Source organism: Pelobates fuscus, chromosome 1, assembly GCF_036172605.1.
Source record: "Pelobates fuscus isolate aPelFus1 chromosome 1, aPelFus1.pri, whole genome shotgun sequence".
Taxonomy (NCBI): domain Eukaryota; kingdom Metazoa; phylum Chordata; class Amphibia; order Anura; family Pelobatidae; genus Pelobates; species Pelobates fuscus.
The window spans coordinates 319643042-319662343 of NC_086317.1; the positions used below are offsets into that span (position 1 = coordinate 319643042).

General features: G+C 38.6%; 1 protein-coding gene across 1 annotated transcript in view; it reads left to right on the top strand.

Annotated features, from left to right (window-relative positions):
- RP2 (RP2 activator of ARL3 GTPase) overlaps positions 1-18913 on the top strand; it is a 31308-nt gene extending 12395 nt beyond the window's left edge. Inside the window, exons 2-5 of the mRNA XM_063459431.1 lie at positions 13895-14560; positions 15604-15718; positions 16545-16630; positions 18315-18913. Coding sequence (XP_063315501.1) covers positions 13895-14560; positions 15604-15718; positions 16545-16630; positions 18315-18398 — 951 coding nt within the window. The 3' untranslated portion in view covers positions 18399-18913. The remainder of the gene's footprint in view (positions 1-13894; positions 14561-15603; positions 15719-16544; positions 16631-18314) is intronic.
- Positions 18914-19302: the final 389 nt, after the last annotated feature.

Below are 19302 nucleotides of genomic sequence, written 5' to 3' on the forward strand. Positions count from 1 at the left end.
GCTACCATACGCTCTCAAAGGCAACGTAACCAACCTGACCATTTTCAATGTAAAAATATTTGACCCATATATTTGACCCTGTAACTTCCAAAACGCTATAAAACCTGTACATGGGGGGTACTGTAATACTCAGGAGACTTTGCTGAACACAAATATTAGTGTTTCAAAACTGGAAAATGTATCACAACAATTATATCATCAGTAAAAGTGCTGTTTGTGTGTGAAAAAAAAAAAGTCACTTTCACTAACAATATCATCGCTGTGATATGATTTACTGTTTTGAATCACTAATATTTGTGTTCAGCGAAGTCTCCCGAGTAAAACAGTACCCCCCATGTACAGGTTTCAGGGTGTCGTAGAACGTTACAGGGTAAAATACAGTGCTAACAAATTAAATTCTCTGGACTTTCGACCTGGGTTGGCAGGCAGGTCCCTTAAATTGCAATCAATAAAATTACTTAATTATGTAAAAATATATATATGCATATTTATATATTTTAAGTCTACGTGTATATTTATATAATTATTTATGTAATTTTGTATATGGACATATGTATATTTCGTATTCTTTTTATTTATTTATTTATATATACATAGATATATATACAATTTCATTCTAAGTGTATTTTGATATAAATATATATATTAATATCAAAATACAGTTAGAATAAAATTTCATATAGAAAAATATATATTTTTTTAATTTTTATTATTATTTTTACATTTTATTTAATTTAAATTACTTATTTGTATTTTATAATAATATATATATACAATATATATAGTTATTATATATTCTATATATACACGTGTGTAATTTAATTATAAGTGTGTTTTATATTAATATATGTACATATTAATAAAAAAATACACTTAGTATGACATTATATATATATGATATATAGACGTGTGTGTGTATGTATATATATATATATATATATATATATATATATATATATACACATATATAATTATTATTTTTATTTATTAACTTTAACCTTTATTTTTTTTCTGATTTTACACTTGCAGGGAGACTGCCTGTCAGCACAGACAGTCCCCCTGCAGGCAGACACATGGACACCTATTGTGACCATGTGGTCGCCCTGTTGAGCGATCACATGGCCACAGGGGTCCTAATCCGCCATGGGGAGACTGTCTGGGCTGCAGGCAGTCTCCCCACACCGGGACCAACGCCGATCGCCGCCGGGGGAACGACGGCGATCGGGTAAGTAACTAAGACCGTTAGGACGGTTCAGGACCGTCAGCGGTCGGCAAGGCAAAAATGCCGATGACGGTCCTGAACCGTCCTCGGTCCTTAACCCCTTAAGGACACATGACGTGTGTGACACGTCATGATTCCATTTTATTCCAGAAGTTTGGTCCTTAAGGGGTTAAGGGGTTAAATGTTGATCTATGTTGGCAATAACTGTCGTGGCATTGCTTGCCTCCTTGTATTTATTTTGTGCATGATAAATGAAAAAAAAATATTGGCTTGCATCTTTTCATGAGTAAAACTAGTGCTATGTGCTGAAATACAGAGCAGTAGATTGTGATATGCTCAGGGCTGTGATTGAGTATAACAGGATGGCTATGATCAGCCATCAGATATGGGGAAATAGACTGAGAGTTTTTAGCCACTTCCTGCTTTGGGCAGTGCTCTCTATGCAATTGCATACACTGGAGATTTTCAGAAATTATTATTAATAAAATAGGGGTCAAGCCAAGCCTGAAGTAAATATATACCTTTCTGCTCACTTACTCTATGATTCATACGGGGAAGTAGACATTCAGTATTTATTGTGGGTGTGTAGGTTTAGAGAAAAGGATCAATGCACAAGTGGGACTATATTTCAGCTGTGTGCATGTGTTTTTAGCTACACATATCCTTTTTAGTATATTCTTTTATTTAAAAACAATTAGTCTCTATGGTCTTACCTGAATCGGTGCCGGGCGTGATGCAGTGAAGATCAGACTGTCCGTTTTCAAACACTGTGTCCGTAATGTCCCTGAAAGGGTTAGTGGCCACCACATATGCTTTTTAAAATAGCTGTTGCATTTTCTTATCAATACATTTTCAGTCAGTTGACCTCCGGCTAACCTGTCATGCCATTTTAGAAGCCAGTGACTGAAATCCTCTATAAATAAAAATAAAGGGGGAGCTAGTGTGTCTATCAACTTTTCTAATATTAAAGGAGAGCGTGGAGACTCTGAGCATAGGTTCTGCAAACTGTGTAGCACAGGAAAAAACATTAGCGGCCTTCTGAGTGGCTACCAGTGGAGGTGTCCCTTAGCAGCAATGTAAACATTGCCTTTTCTCTAAAAAGGAAATGCTTACATGCAGGGATGTATCTTACGCGAGGCAAACAAGGCATTTGCCTTGGGCGGCAGTTTGCAGGGTGCAGCAAACAAAGACGCCCCAAACGCCCAGGCAGATCCCTTGCTTGCCTTGTGTCCTGGGGTGCTCAAGAGCTGGCCAGCTGGCCACTTTTGAGTCCCCCAAAGGTGGGCAGCGAGGGAGCCGGAATATGACGTCAGACTGGCTCCCGGCATCACTAAGCGGTGCGCGAGGGAGCTGAGCAGGGAGATTAAAACTCCCTTTCCACCTACTCAGCCTGTCCGCCCCCTGCCTGCCCGACCAGCAGCCCCACTGGACCGCGGGTAAGCAATCCACTCCAGCTCCCCCAGGGAGGCTGAGTGGATTTAAATTAAAATTAAAAAAATAATAATTTCTATGAGTGTTGGTGGAAATGTGTGTGTCTAAGTGAATGTGTCATTCAGTGAGTTCGTGCTTCTGTCAGTCAAAGTGCGGCCTTGACAGGAAGGGGTGGGGAAAATTTTAAATTGGGACGGGGGAGGGGGGGGGTGCCTGAGCACTGTCCTGCCTAGGGCAGCACCAATCCTAAGTACACCACTGCTTACACGAAAATGGCTGCGGGAACAGGCTATACTCACCAGAACAGCTATATTGAGCTGTAGTTGCTCTGGTGACTATAGTGTCCCTTTAACCCCTTAAGGACCAAACTTCTGGAATAAAAGGGAATCATGACCTGTCACACATGTCATGTGTCCTTAAAGGGACACTGTAGGCACCCAGACCACTTCTGCCCATTGGAGTGGTCTGGGTGCCAACTCCCACTACCCTTAACCCTGCAAGTGTAATTATTGCAGTTTTTTTTTTTAAACTGCAATAATTACCTTGCAGGGTTAAGTCCTCCCCTAGTGGCTGTCACTAGGCAGTCACTTAGACAGCCACTAGAGGGCACTTCCTGCTTCATAGCACAGGTTTTCTGTGCTAGAGCGTCGCTGGACGTCCTCACGCTGTGTGAGGACCTCCAGCGTCGCTCAATTCCCCATAGGAAAGCATTGAAAATCGCTTTCAATGCTTTCCTATGGGGTGCGCTAATGCGCATGCGCAGCATTGCCGCGCATGCGCATTAGGTCTCCTCGGCCGGTGGGCGGGATCAGTCTCGCCCACCGGCCGACGTAGGCAGAAGGTGGAGCGGCAGGGGAGGAGCAGGCAGCGACGTGGTTTTCACCCCTTCAGCAACCGGGGATTAGGGGGTGGGAGGGAGAGGAATCCTGCAGTGCCAGGAAAACTGATTGTTTTCCTGGCACTGGAGATTCCCTTTAAGGGGTTAAACCAGCTCTGCTAGTCTCTCCTTGTGATTTTATGTTACGTACCATAAAACCTTGTTTGGCCTTTTTAATATGTCCTCTGACTTGAATTTACTTTTTGATTTTGAACCCTGATAGACTTCTGACACTTCGCTTTTATAGGGGCCATTATTCCTGTCCTGCTTATTTCCTGTTTATTCCTTTGTCACCCTTAGCATTGGTCATCCTGACGTTTGTCCCTCCATTGATATTGTCTGTCTGCTTCTTTGCGTGCAGTCTGTTTTCATTGACGGTCCATTCTTTCATCTGGTCTTAAAATGTGTAGTCCTATGTTGCTAGCCAGGCTTCAAAGAAGCACTGTCACAGGTGACGGCTGGGAGGTTGACACTTCTAGATGGCGGTAACTCCGCCCAATGGCAGGATATAAACTGAGACAAAGTAGTTAAATTCCAACACAGTCAGCATGAGTACACCATGAAGATTTTGTCTGTATGAAATACTAATTTTGCCGTAGTGAGTTTGTATGAGCTCTTGTTTACATTTATCATACATAAGATTCTAGTGTCTCAGATGGAAAGGTGAATTCAGCAAATTCACAAAGATGGTGTTCAGCCTGCAGATTGAGGTTTGTCAATGACCAATTAAGGGAAATGTGACTTTCAGTTGAACTTGGTGTTCATGCCTATTGTAACATCTATTAACACATTTTTGCTCCAATGCCCACGTGCTAGAATGAGTAACTTCCTTGTGTGTACTACTGGTTAGAACTTGAGATAAGGAGGACACCACAGCCAGTATGAGTCTGTGGTCTGATGAGTCTGACACCACAGCTGGTATAAGTTACATCTCACCCTCAAAAATGTAGGCCTAAGCCTATGACTTAAAAAAAAAAAAGTATGGAACTGCACTCACTCCCATCAGTCAGAGCCAGGGTGCTTTCTGTGACCGGAACCAAACACCAGATTCCCAGGATCAATTAAATAAAATAAAGGGGGTCCAGGCACTCCTTGGTTCAATACAGGCACTTTATTGGAACCACAGCAATGTTTTGACCGTGAGGTCTTTGTCAAGTGCCTGTATTGAACCGAGGAGTGCCTGGAACCCCTTTATTTTATTTTATTTCATTAAGCTTATGACTTAGGCCTACATTAATAAGGTTGCTAGATTTAGTGTGTTACATTTATTGTGTCTTTGGATAAGTGAAAGGACGAAAAGGTTGGCATGAAAGTTTTTTGTTTTTTTTTAAATAAACGTAACCCCTTAGTGACCGCGGATGTATAGGGTACGTCAGACAAAAAATGGTTAACGTTCGCGGCAAATATGAGCGCTGGAAGCGATAATGATCGCTTCCAACCGCTCTAAGAGTATTGCAGCAATGCATAGATGTTGAGGCATCCTGCAATACCCCCCTCACTGCCGGGCCGCTGGGTGATCGTTCCCCAGGGACGATCATTTCCGGGTTGCTCTTTGTGATGCTCAGCAGTGAGGCAGAGCATCAAAAGCCATCGGTCAGGCTTCCGATGCTCTGCCTGTGTGATGAGGGCCTCAAGTGGTCGAGGCACTCATTAAAATAAATTAAATAAAAATATATATAACTAACCCCCCTCCCCCTCCCAGGACCTTGGACGTACCTAGTAAGTCCGAGGAAATCCTAATTACTTACCCGTTCGCCGCTGTTCCCTTGCCGTCGAATGTCTGACAGCCCAGACATTCCCCCCTCGGATTAATAGGACCCCATGGGCCATGTGATCTCTCTGAAAGAGCGGTCACATGGCCGCAATAGGCGTCCATAGTGTTGCCTGCAGGGGACTGCCTGACCTGACAGGCATTCCCCCTGCTGGTGAAAAAAAGTAAAAAAACAAAATTAAAGTATGTATGTATGTATATATATGTGTTTATGTATGTATATGTGTATATCTATCTATATATCTATATCAAGGGCTTGCACTCCTGGTAATATTCTATGATGCCCGGTGCTGGTCTGGCAAAGTCATGTAGATGTAGCAGAAAGGACCACACTCCAAGGTGTTTGTAGAAGTTTTCAAATAAAATGGAACTTTTATTTAATCCATATAAAAGTGTCAACGTTTTAGCCCCCACATGGAGCTTTCATCAGGACAAGAAATAAAAATATGTACATATCTTATATACAACATCATACTAAGTGTATTTTTTTATTAATATATTAGAGTAAAATTACACGTTTGTGTGTGTGTGTGTATGTATATGTATGTATACATATATATATATACATACACACAGTGGGACCTCGGTTTACAAACGCCTCAGTTAACATAATTTTCGGTTTACAAATGAAAATCCATTGAAAATAATGCCTCAGTTTACAAAAAATGTTTGCAATACAAAGCAAGTTTCCCCAGGATGCATTGCACCTGTAAGGTTTATAGCACGCCCCATGCATGCTGGAGCCTGTGGGTAGCACGTGGAGGTGTTGGAGCGGCTTTTGCATTGAGTTTTAGAGCCATTCTGGAAATTGTTTACAGTTGTTTGGGGACTTTTTGGTGCATTTCTCAAGCTGTGGAAAGGTAGGGAGCTGAGCTTCTTTGTTTGCATGCCTTTTTATTGTGTGTTGTGCATTGTGGGTTGGTTTCCATGCCAGCTCATTTTGACTTTTTTTCTGACCTCCAGAACGGATTAATTGGTTTTCAATGCATTCCTATGGGAAACAGTGTTTCAGTTTACAATTTTTTCGCAATAAGTAACGTCCTGGAGAACGCATTAAATTCGTAAACCTCGGTCCCACTGTATATAAAATAACTATTGTGTGTTATAAATCATTTTTAATAATTTTATTATATAATAAAATTATTTAAAAATTTAAAAAAAATGTATGATGTAATTTTATTCAACTCTATTTTGATATTAATTTGTGTGTGTGTGTGTGTATATGTATATATATCTTAAACTACACTTATAATGAAATTATATATATATATATATATATATATATAAATAATACGAAATATACATATGTCCATATGTAATAATTACATAAATTCATAAATATACACGTAGTGTATATATGTGTGTGTATTTAAATTCTACATGCATATTTATGTAATATTTTTACTTAATTTTATTGATTGCAATTTGGGGGACCTGCCTGACAACCCAGGCCATATGTCCAGAGAATGAAATTTGCTAGCATTTTATTTAACCCTGTAACTTTCCAAGACACCCTAAAACCTGTACATGGGGGGTACTGTTTTACTCGGTAGACTTCGCTGAACGCAAATATTAGTGTTTCAAAACGGTAAAACATATCACAGCGATGATTGTCAGTGAAAGTTACGTTTTTCACACACAAACGGCACTTTCACTGGTGATATCATTGTTGTGATACGTTTTACTGTTTTGAAATACTAATATTTGTGTTCAGCAAAGTCTCCCGAGTATAACAGTACCCCCCATGTACAGGTTTTATGTTTTTGAAAGTTACAGGGTGAAAAATAAGGCTTGCATTTCAGTTTTTCACATTGAAATTTGCCAGATTCGTTATGTCTACTTTAAAAAAAAAAAAAAAAAAAGACATGTGAGGTGTGATTCAGAGATTTATGACTGATAACAGTGTTACAATGTCACTGTTGATACATTATAAAAATATAGAATTTATAACCGCAATGTCCTACTTGTACTTATGGCCCTATAACGTTACAAAAAAGCTAAGAACATGTTAACATTGGGTGTTTCTAAACTCAGGACAAAATTTAGAAACTATTTAGCACGGAATTTTTTGGGCAGTTGTAGATGCGTAACAGATTTTCGGGGTCAAAGTTCGAAAAAGTGGGGTGTTTTTTTTACATTTGTTTCATCATATTTTATAACTTTTTTTATAGTAAATTATATATGATAAAAATAATGGTATCTTTAGAAAGACCATTTAATGATGATAAAATAGTATATAACATGTGTGGGTACAGTTAATGAGTGATAGGAAAATTACAGCTAAACATAGACACCGGAGAAATGTAAAAACAGCCCTGGTCCCAAACGGTAAGAAAATTGATAAGCGGTCTAATCACTAAGGGGTTAATAAGAACATGAAGAGATCAAATCAAAGTACAACTGATTAGGATTGGTTGTAATGAAAACAAGTTTGATCTAGCTACATGTGGGAGCTGTACCATCTTGCATAAATGCCACACCAGCTCCTAAACTGAATGCTGAGATTTAGTAGTTTAAGTTTTCGTTTTTGTTCTTTCCTGAGGCAAGTATAAATGTGCTGTAATTATGACATTGGGTAAGGTTATGCTTCTTCAAAATAAAAAGTCCCTGTTGTGTTTTTTTTTTTGTGCCAGGAAGGTTTCTTAGTCAGATGGCTGGGAAGGGGAAGTAAGCTTTTCTCATTGCGCCAGATTATTGCATTATCTACTAGAGATGCTGAAAATGTTTTATCAGTATATCCTTTAATGTAATATTTATTATTGCATCATTCAATTATCTGGTTCACATCAATTGTTACATGTTATTGCATTGAAACCAACTTACTCAATCAAATAAAGATAATCAGCAAGAAAGCAAGCAAGTCATACAAACTGTTAAAAGATAAAAAATTTGCTTGTAAAGGTAAAGTGTAATCTGTTCATGTTAATACAGTTTATCCTCAATCACAAAGTGGAAACCACTTGGACTGTTGCCAGTTGGTGTAGTGTTGCATGCAATAACAAAACCTAAATGATCTTCCTCTGTAGAGGCATCGTGTATTTGGTTTTCCAATGTGTGAGTAAAGAGTTGAATAAAGTCCCCCTCCTCCCCACAAATTTTGTACTGCACTTCATTTGATCTCATCATTGCCTTCAAGTTAAAGCTGGTTGTTATTTATCATTTTATTCCCCCCATATTTTTTTTTTATTAGCGTGCAATGATTATTTAACTCTGTCTTTGAAAGTCAGCATAATACTTAGAAAAACACTTTCATACCTATATCAACTTAATCTGAAAGAAGTTCCTGGTCGCCAGGATGTCATTTAGCCGACAGATCTTCTTCTTCTCTTTCTTCCTCTGACCGCTTACCAGGGTGAATTTGAATCAACTAAAAATTTTTTTGCCATGTATTAAGACTTAATTTCAATTGTGATTTTTTTTATTTTTTTTTATCATTTTTAATATTTACAACCAGATTAATATTTCATATTTAAAATTAATCAAAAATAATTTTGTTATATAAAATTCGCAGGGCTAGATTAAAAACCTATTGGGCCTGGGGCTAATAATTCTGATTAACCCAATTGCATACTCAGATGGAAACCACTAATACAAATATTAAAATCCATTAAAAAAATTTAAATATCTGTTTAAAAAAATAAAAATAAAAAAAAGTACGTACTACATTAAGATCTTAAAGCACCCTCAGCAGGTTATCTTATTGTAATTGAGCTTGCATAGTATTTGTAATGTATATGGAAAAAGTAATATTGAAAGCTTAGCTTGTTGTTTGAGAATTTCTGTTGAAAAACTGTAGATTTAATTCTCTCAGATAATGATATTGCCAGAATTTGCTGCATTCTGCTATAACATACCTGCCAAGTTAATAAGCCATAAAGTTGAAGTATTCCTAAATACTAAAGTGTATTTTAACACAATTCCCTTTCACAACTTACATTTTGTGCAGAGAAATAATCACATGCAGATGACTAATTTCACATTTACGATCCAGAGATTTAAATCCATATCTCTACTTAAATCAGACAGAATTAGATTAACAGTTTTTAATAACAACAAATGACAGTTTAAAATGTATATGAACTAACACTTACAAAAATAAATACAAAAAGAGAAGTCCTGCGCTCACTCCCATCACTCCTGGGCGGCAGCAACAACCACAGTACACTTCAGCCCCAATATATAGTAAAAACCAAACAACGTTGCTGCCGCCCAGGAGTGATGGGAGTGAGGGCAGGACTTATCTTTTTATATTCACTTTTTGTATCACGCAGCTTAGTTACAATGCTGCCGCCCATTACATGTGTTCCCTATTAAGGATTAATAAGTATATAGGGGTGTATATAAAAAATACCCCTCTCTGTCTCATTAGAGATATCTTTGCCAGAAGCTCAAGGAAGCAAGGTGAAGGGTCAGTGTAGGACCCGCTTAGGGGGGTCTGCCTGGACGTTGGCAGGCGGGCATTCCCTCCAATGGCCATTGGAGTAACTAAATGACCTCCATTTGTCTAAATATACATAGGGATTAAGGGGAGAGTGCAGGTAACCTTTTTTTTTTTTTTTTCTTTGTTGTTTTACTTACAAAAATAAGCAAACAGCTGCAAAATTATGTTCTGGAAATAAATTTCTTAAACAAAACACAGAGCCTTCACTAATGCAAATAACCCTGCAAATCTTACAGTAGAACAAGTATAAACGTCTAGTTTAGGGTGAAGCCAGGAGCTGGATTATTTGAGTGGCACATAGCCACTAATTTTTTTGAGGGTTTTAACCAGTTAACTGCTTTTTAGGCCATTATTAAAGGGGCTTAAAAACCGTGTGTATATATATATATATATATATCGATCTTGAAAAAGACCCTTAGGGGTCGAAACGTCGATTGATTTGATGCGTTACACTTTGTTGTAAACTTTTTTACCACATTAAAACCACGGAAAAAGTCCTTTTGAGTGCTCCTACTTCATCTTTGGCTGCATATTTCAGACGCTGGTAGCACCGAAGGCAAGAAAACTTTTATTCCTTTAAGGGAGAGTGCCTGAATCATCTTTATTTATATATATATATATATATATATATATATATATATATATATATATATATATATATATATGTATGTATGTATGTGTGTGTGTGTGTGTGTGTATATGTGTGTGTGTGTGTATGTGTGTGTATATATATGTGTATATATGTGTGTGTGTGTGTGTGTGTGTGTATATATGTATGTGTGTGTGTGTGTGTATATATGTATGTGTGTGTGTGTGTGTGTATATATGTGTGTGTGTATATATGTATGTGTGTGTGTGTGTGTGTATATATGTATGTGTGTGTGTGTATATATGTATGTGTATGTATGTGTGTGTATATATGTATATGTGTGTGTATATATGTATATGTGTGTGTATATATGTATATGTGTGTGTATATATATGTGTGTGTGTGTGTATATATGTATATATATATATATGTGTGTGTGTGTGTATATATGTATATATATATATGTATGTGTGTGTGTGTGTATATATGTATATATATATGTATGTGTGTGTGTGTGTGTATATATGTATATATATATATGTATGTGTGTGTGTGTATATATATGTGTGTGTGTGTGTGTGTGTGTGTATATATATGTGTGTGTGTGTGTGTATATACCGTATTTTTCGCTCCATAAGACGCACCTCACCATAAGACGCACCTATTTTTTAGAGGAAGAAACCCAGAAAAAAAATATTCTGAACAAACTGTCCCATAGTGTTTCTTACTATGGGACAGTTTGTACAGAATATTTTTTTCTCCCCTGTCCCATAGTGTCCCCCCTCCCATAGTCTTCTCCTCTCTCCCATAGTCTTCACCCACCCCCTCCCCATAGACTTCATCCCCCCCCTCCCCATAGACTTCATCCCCCCCCCCTCCCCATAGACTTCATCCCCCCCCTCCCCATAGACTTCATCCCCCCCCTCCCCATAGACTTCATCCCCCCCCCTCCCCATAGACTTCATCCCCCCCCTCCCCATAGATTTCATCGCCCCCCCCTCCCCATAGACTTCATCTCCCCCCCCTCCCCATAGACTTCATCTCCCCCCCCTCCCCATAGACTTCATCTCCCCCCCTCCCCATAGACTTCATCTCCCCCCCCCTCCCCATAGACTTCATCTCCCCCTCCCCATAGACTTCATCTCCCCCTCCCCATAGACTTCATCTCCCCCTCCCCATAGACTTCATCTCCCCCTCCCCATAGACTTCATCTCCCCCTCCCCATAGACTTCATCTCCCCCTCCCCATAGACTTCATCTCCCCCTCCCCATAGACTTCATCTCCCCCTCCCCATAGACTTCATCTCCCCCTCCCCATAGACTTCATCTCCCCCTCCCCATAGACTTCATCCCCCCCCTCCCCATAGACTTCATCCCCCCCTCCCCATAGACTTCATCTCCCCCCCCCTCCCCATAGACTTCATCTCCCCCCCCCTCCCCATAGACTTCATCTCCCCCCCTCCCCATAGACTTCATCTCCCCCCCTCCCCATAGACTTCATCTCCCCCCCCTCCCCATAGACTTCATCTCCCCCCCCTCCCCATAGACTTCATCTCCCCCCCCCCTCCCCATAGACTTCATCTCCCCCCCCCCTCCCCATAGACTTCATCTCCCCCCCCCTCCCCATAGACTTCATCTCCCCCCCCCTCCCCATAGACTTCATCTCCCCCCCCCCTCCCCATAGACTTCATCTCCCCCCCCCCTCCCCATAGACTTCATCTCCCCCTCCCCATAGACTTCATCCCCCCCCTCCCCATAGACTTCATCCCCCCCCTCCCCATAGACTTCATCCCCCCCCTCCCCATAGACTTCATCCCCCCCCTCCCCATAGACTTCATCCCCCCCCTCCCCATAGACTTCATCCCCCCCCCTCCCCATAGACTTCATCCCCCCCTCCCCATAGACTTCATCCCCCCCCCTCCCCATAGACTTCATCCCCCCCCCTCCCCATAGACTTCATCCCCCTCCCCATAGACTTCATCCCCCCCCCTCCCCATAGACTTCATCCCCCCCCTCCCCATAGACTTCATCCCCCCTCCCCATATTCTTCTCTCCCATACTGTCCCCCTCCCCTTGTCCCATAATTACTTGCCTGTCTTGCAGCGTTGGCCGGCAGCACAGGGCGCACCGCGGTAGTGGAACTTGAATTTCATGTTCCGGTTTCCGGCGGGACTGAAAGGAAGTGCGCACTCAGCTTGTGCACACTTCCTTTCAGTCCCGTCGGAAACCGGAACATGAAATTCAAGTTCCACTACCGCGGTGCGCCCTGTGCTGCCGGCCAACGCTGCAAGACAGGTAAGTAAAGCTTCATATTCGCTCCATAAGACGCACAGACATTTCCCCTCACTTTTGAGGGGAAAAAAAGTGCGTCTTATGGAGCGAAAAATACGGTATATGTATGTGTGTGTGTGTATATATATATATATATATATGTATGTATGTGTGTGTGTGTATATATATATATATTTGTAATAAAAAATATTCCATTATTCATTGGGGAGGCCTGGTGTGTTTGCTTTTTTCTTTGATTCACAAGTATACACAAATATAGGGTATTGTGCATCATTTTTACTTATTTTTGTGTTTCAGTATATTTTGTGGATGTTAAAACACAGATGGGTCTGCATGGGAATTTCTATTTGCACTAAAAACATTTTATGTCCATCACTGACTTGTGTATATATTGCGCATAGTTTTTTTTTTTAATGTATTTTAGGATTTGTTTATATTAGAGTTGCATTAACACTTTTCAAGTTTTATTGTGCACTTTAAATTAATTAGCTACAACTGCTCACTTTATTATCATTTAGTTTTGATTAATGTTTCCTAGAGAGAAGTAATGGCAGCCCAAGTTGACCTTGCTGAGCCATCACTAGAATGCAATATATTATTTTTTTCTTCTGTGGCATATATGACGTCCGCAAGCTCTGTGTTATACAATGAATTCTCTTTTTTATTTGTGATGGTCTTCAACCAGCTTCATTAATGTTGCTCTTGGAACATGTCACTCTGTGCAATAACTCAATACGTGTTTTAATACATTATACCAATTTTTTAAAAGCGCAACTACCGGGTCAGGAACTTTAACAAGATCGTAGGATTTATACAGTGAGCATACACCGAGAGGACGTACATATTACTTTGCTCTTATGTACTATTGATTAAAGCTGAAGCCTTGCCTGTACCTTCTTAACTTTTCAAAGCTAACAGAAATGCTTTTGCTTTTTACCTCCAGACTTGTCACATTGAGAGCTCTGACTACATTTAGTGAACATTCTGAAATTCTGAAAAGAGTAAACTTAGAATGGCTCTCCCTTCCTGGACCCTACTTGTTTTGGGGGTCTGGTGCCCAAACACAAGGCCTCAGAGAATACATTGTTTGTCATGAACTTTCCAAGTACCACTCACAACAGGTTAATAGTAAAAAAAAGCTTTGTGTTTCACATTTTTTGTGATGGCTGTTCATATTGAACATTTTGTTAAAATCTGTTTACAAATTTGAGTGCCATACTAATTTAAACATGTGCTGTGATACATTTTGTAATTGTGCCTTTTTCGTTACAGGTAGACCCAAAGGACTACATGTTTAATGGATTAAAAGACCAGACGGTAGGCCGATTGCCAGATAAAGTAGCCGGCCAGCAGTTTGTCATACAAGAGTGCGAGAACTGCAACATCTATATTTTAGACCATTCTGCTACCATCACTATTGATGACTGTACAAACTGCCGCATCTTTCTGGGACCTGTAAAGGGAAGTGTATTCTTCCGTGACTGTAAAGATTGCAAATGTATTGTGGCATGCCAACAGTTTCGTACTAGGGACTGCCGCAAAATGGATGTATTCTTATGCTGTGCCACTCAGCCTATAATTGAGTCCTCCACTGGAATTAAGTTTGGATGCTTCCAATACTACTATCCTGAACTAGCGTCCCAGTTTAAGGATGCGGGGTTAAGTATCTTTAACAACACATGGAGCAACATTCATGATTTCACCCCCGTCTCAGGAGAGACAAACTGGAGTCTTCTCCCTAGTGATTGTGCTGTCCAAAACGTTGTACCTTTACCTGATGTTGAAGAGCTGAAAGCTGTTCGAATTTCTACTGATGCGAGTAGGAGCATCATTCCGGTGACCTGGGGACAAAGGCCGAAGAAAAGTGATGAGTCGTGCTTAGTGGTATTCTTTGCTGGGGATTATTCTATTGCGAATGCCAGGAAGATGATTGATGAGGTAATATAAATCAAGGCCCAATGCTATTTAACAAGCCTGAAAGTTACTTTCCACTGCAAGCCTGAAGGATCAATGACACACAAGGGGGGAATTTCTCCTTGCCGGGGTTACATTTTTACTTGCCCATGGCTAGTGGACGAGTAGAAATTTTGAGTGGTGTGTAAATGTTTACTGTAATATCAGAATGGTATGGTGCTGGTTGGGAGGATGCATTATATCACATAGCGTTGTTATACTCCGTGATGGAGTATGTATGCTGCACTTCATTTTCCCATTTTTGGGTTGAATTACTAGATCTTCTAAGCCTTAACTGGCTAATAATAGTTTTTTTCCCTGGACCTAACCAGTTACTGATCTGATGAGATGAAGGTGCATTTACAATGTCCAGGGAGTTACATTTATTGAAATAGTCTGTCAAAAAGAGCTCACTTTCTAGTTGCACAAGTCAGGTTCTCACAATTTTTAAAACCTTTTACTTGTAGTGCCAAGCCTCTTCCATTTCTTGCAGGGTTTCTTGCAGAGATGTATGTGTTGTAGCAACTAATCCCCAAGGGATAACCTAGAGGTATACTCATGTGTACGGATTGTTATTATGAGCAGTGCTTTTGCCAGTATTTTCTTCGGAAGAGCTCTTATTTGCATTGGAAATGCTCACAGAATTGCCTGCAAAATTACAGTGCATCTGTAAGTAGCTGCCAAGTGAAATAATTGTGGGATCTCTATGTGTGTGCTGTACAGCGTCTACAACTGTGCACACGCTGCACAAACAGTCAAACAGAGTGCAATTAAAGTAAAATTTGCACAAATGTGACAAATATTTTGGGATATGAATTTTAACATTGTGTAATTTTATTTTTTTTATGTTAATACATTTTAACCTAATTTTCCATACAAAATGGAAGTATTTCTGCACATCATCTCACGTTAGACGCACGCTTGTAATAACAAAACATACATTTTAAGTTGTATTTTTGTTTGTTTATTTTCTTTCTTCCGGTTCATAATTAATCCTGCAATGCTTACCATTTCTATTTACAATGCAGATGCTTGGAAAAGGCTTTTCCCTTATTCAGACTAAGGAAGTTGCAATGAAGCCTGAAGATGCAAAAAGAGTATTTCAGGACAAAGCATCAGAATTTATACCTTCCCTGGAGAACGGTATTGCTGAAAATAAATTCATAATGTGTTCCAGCAAAATGTACTTTAATAGCATGCTAGTGTTGGTCATTTTTACCTTTAGCACAGAAAATGTGATTAAGATATTTAAGGTAATAATTTTGAGGTCTATATAGTGCCTTGCAAAAGTATCTAGTTCTCTGACCAATTTTATTTTACTTTAATTCTATAGCTTAATTAGTTTTACTTTTTAGGTATTGAACAATAAACCCACCACCCATTTATTTAACTAGTATACTGTCCCCCTTAGGTTTTTTTTATTTATTTATTTTATTTCTAACGATTTGCCCTCAGACTGCTAGTGCTGCCAGCGGTTAAAGAGTAAAACAATGCGTTTATCAAAAATGTTAAGTTTTCAAATCTGATGAGACTATTTATCAGGTATTATGTGCCTGATGCTCATCTTATCCAATATTTTCAATGTAAACTGTAATTATTGATTTTGGAGAGTTAGAGAACATATTAAAAGTCTTTTTTTCAACTGGTATACGCAGTTGGTTGAGTGTGGGTGGAGGGTTTCTATGTTTAAAATTAGTATTAACCCTATAACTTCTCACAAATCTGGTAAAGGTCAACATTGGGGGCAGGGGGTTAATGTTGTACTAAGGGAAATGGTAGAACTAATGGTTATGTTGATTTACTTTCAGTGTGTTAAGATAGAAAAGTAAATCTTTGTTTACCATTTGTAATTCAACGTAAATACTTTTAGCCATCCTCTTAACATCTATTGAAAGGGGGGGGGGGATAGTGTGGCTCTAATTGTATGTTCAATCTTATTGTGTGTGATACCGTGTATTCTTTATTCAAGGTTCTGTAGTGGCCCTGGAATTTAATGGAGATGGTGCGGTAGAGAACTGTCAGTCAGTCATTAGCAACACTTTCAGTGGTACAAAGGTTGGTTATATTTTTAATCTATACACCAACATGTCTGGAAATGGGGCCATCAAATTGAGTGGATGTAGAATAGTTGGAAAAACCCAATAGTAACCTGTCACTAGTTTTCTATGTATAACAGGAGGGGTTTCTGTTTGCTTTTTTTTTTTTTTTTTTTATTATAAAGCATCTTGTGTATGTGTTGCATACGGAGTACATGCATTTTATGAAGCACATTGAGAACATTATATGGGTATATTGTACTATATAACAAATATATAATTTTTGATTCAATGTAAGAGTGTAAGAAGTAACATAGCATTACGAAGTGAAGTAAACATGCTGTAGCCCCAGTTTCATCAAAATGTTTTGTAAACTCAAACAATGAAATATCAAATACGGAGAATGCAAATAAGTAAGGCCACAGAAGCCAAAACTCTGACCTCTGCCGATGCAGGAGCAGCAAAGAAAGAGGTGCTTTTGGTTTAGGTATTCTGTACTGCTGTTGGAGTTTGAGTTAAGAAAAATATGAAGCTTTCTGTCATGTGGTAAAATTAGGTGACGAGGCTACTGTGCAGTGCCTGAATATTTTCTAACTTTTTGTAGAACAAACCAAGATACACACTTGCTAACCAAGTATGATATGAACACATCCTGTCCACATCTCAAATTCACAACTGTTCTAGCAGCACTTCCCCGGCCCTTTTACAGAGAAGTGTAACTGTTACATCTCTGAATATTACACTGTTGAATAAAACATTGAAAATCACCTTAGAGTTGTTAGTCATTTGTTGGTGTTATGCTCTTTTTTTCGTTTTCGTTTTTATATTTATGTTAAAGATTTAGCAAGTTAAATCACAAGCCAGCTTTGTCCGTTCAGTTCGGTACCAAAAATGTATTATCGTTTATAATTTAATGAAATTTGTCAAAAATTGTAATATATATCCCAATTTAAAAAACGGATTGTATATATCCTGATCCGTCCTAGATTTACTAATGGAGTCTTATTTAATTAATAAGAATCCACAGGGAATTCCAGGATGGATTGACCCATTTGGGTGTAGACTAAAAGTTTTAAATATATTAAAAGACTGCGGATCGATCTGCTCACGTGTGGATTAAAAGGAATTTGATTTGCTTCTACTACCTGAAGCACGTCTGTGTACAAGTCTACTGACCACCTGAATTGTGATACTTTGCTGTAATTAATGGTAAATGCCCCATCTGTCTTTTCTTCTGTAGTCTTGGTCTCTCGCACATTTTTTTCTTTTTAGAAAAGAGTGCCACAGAGTGGTCTTGATGCAGTGTCCTTGTTTGTTTAGAAAATGCAAAGTTTACATTGCAAGATAAAGTCCACCTCTAGTGGCTGTCAGTATGACATCCACTAGAGGTGCTTCAGCTGCACTGGCAGAGTAAAACTGTCATGTGATGCGGAAGCACCCATAGGACAATACCCCTTTATAAGAGGAGTGGTAATGAACGCTGAGTGAGCCTCAGCGCTGGAAAAACTGTATTTCTGACTAGGGACACTACTATAGTGTGAGGAATATAGATTTGTGTTCCTTCTTAAGGTGCTATATAACATATTAACATGTGTTGAAATGCTTACGTTTATAGTACTTTAATTTTATTTTGAATGAATTGCTTTAAAGTTCCCATTTTCTGTTATATAATTTTTTTTATTTTTTTTTATATTTCTCAACAGGTGTTTGCATCGGAAAACAAATCATCCTCTTCTCATGATGTAGACAACTTTTACAACTTTGCCGATATGCAGATGGGAATATAGAAAAATTCCCCTCATCATAAATGATCTATTTACGTATAACAAATGTCTGTTTTTAGAACTGTTAACTGTATTACAGATAATTTGGATACTACATGATTTATGAAAGGCCAATAATACAACATGTATGAAAGCATTTGTACTTGCCAGCTAATGCAGCCATTTAATGTTTCTACACATCTGTTCCTTGCATTTCTCACCTTGCTTTGCCTGGCATGAAGTGATTCTCTTTCTCCTGTATGTTCGATGATTTCTATACTTTGTATGAGGCAAATTGTCATCCCACACCGGATGAAATATATTTAAATACTGTGAGGACATTCCATTGTTTTGTGTCCTAGACCTAGAAGATGCTCAGTTGAATGCATAAGAGATTGTTTTCAAACCTGGGCCAATTAGGGGTGTGGGGAGATATGTCAAAAGTCTCATAATATGTTTCTGGTGTATTGGGAAATATGTGTAGAAATAAGAAATTGTATTTTGTTCTTGTTTTCTTGTATTGTTTGTTTTTTGTTTTGTTTTTTGCAAATAACTAATTGTAATAATAATTACTTTTTTATACAGTTTTGTTTCTGTATGTTTGTGGTAGGTACTACTTTGCATAGCTAATTAAGTGATGAAAGCAAACCATTATTCTTTTAAATAAGATTTTTGGGGAATTCAAAATGTGTTTGTTTTTTTTTATGCTGAAAAATAATTCCACAATTCAACTATGTTTCCATTTTGTTAATTTTGGCTTAAAATCCGATATTTATTTTGAATTCACTTTGAATTTCCAAACAATAAAATTTGAATTATGAATAACCGTGAGAGAATCAGAATCACTGCACAATTGTCATACATTCCAAAATGTAGTTGCCATGAACAATGTAGCGCTAAAAGATTATAAAAATTAGATCTGCAATTA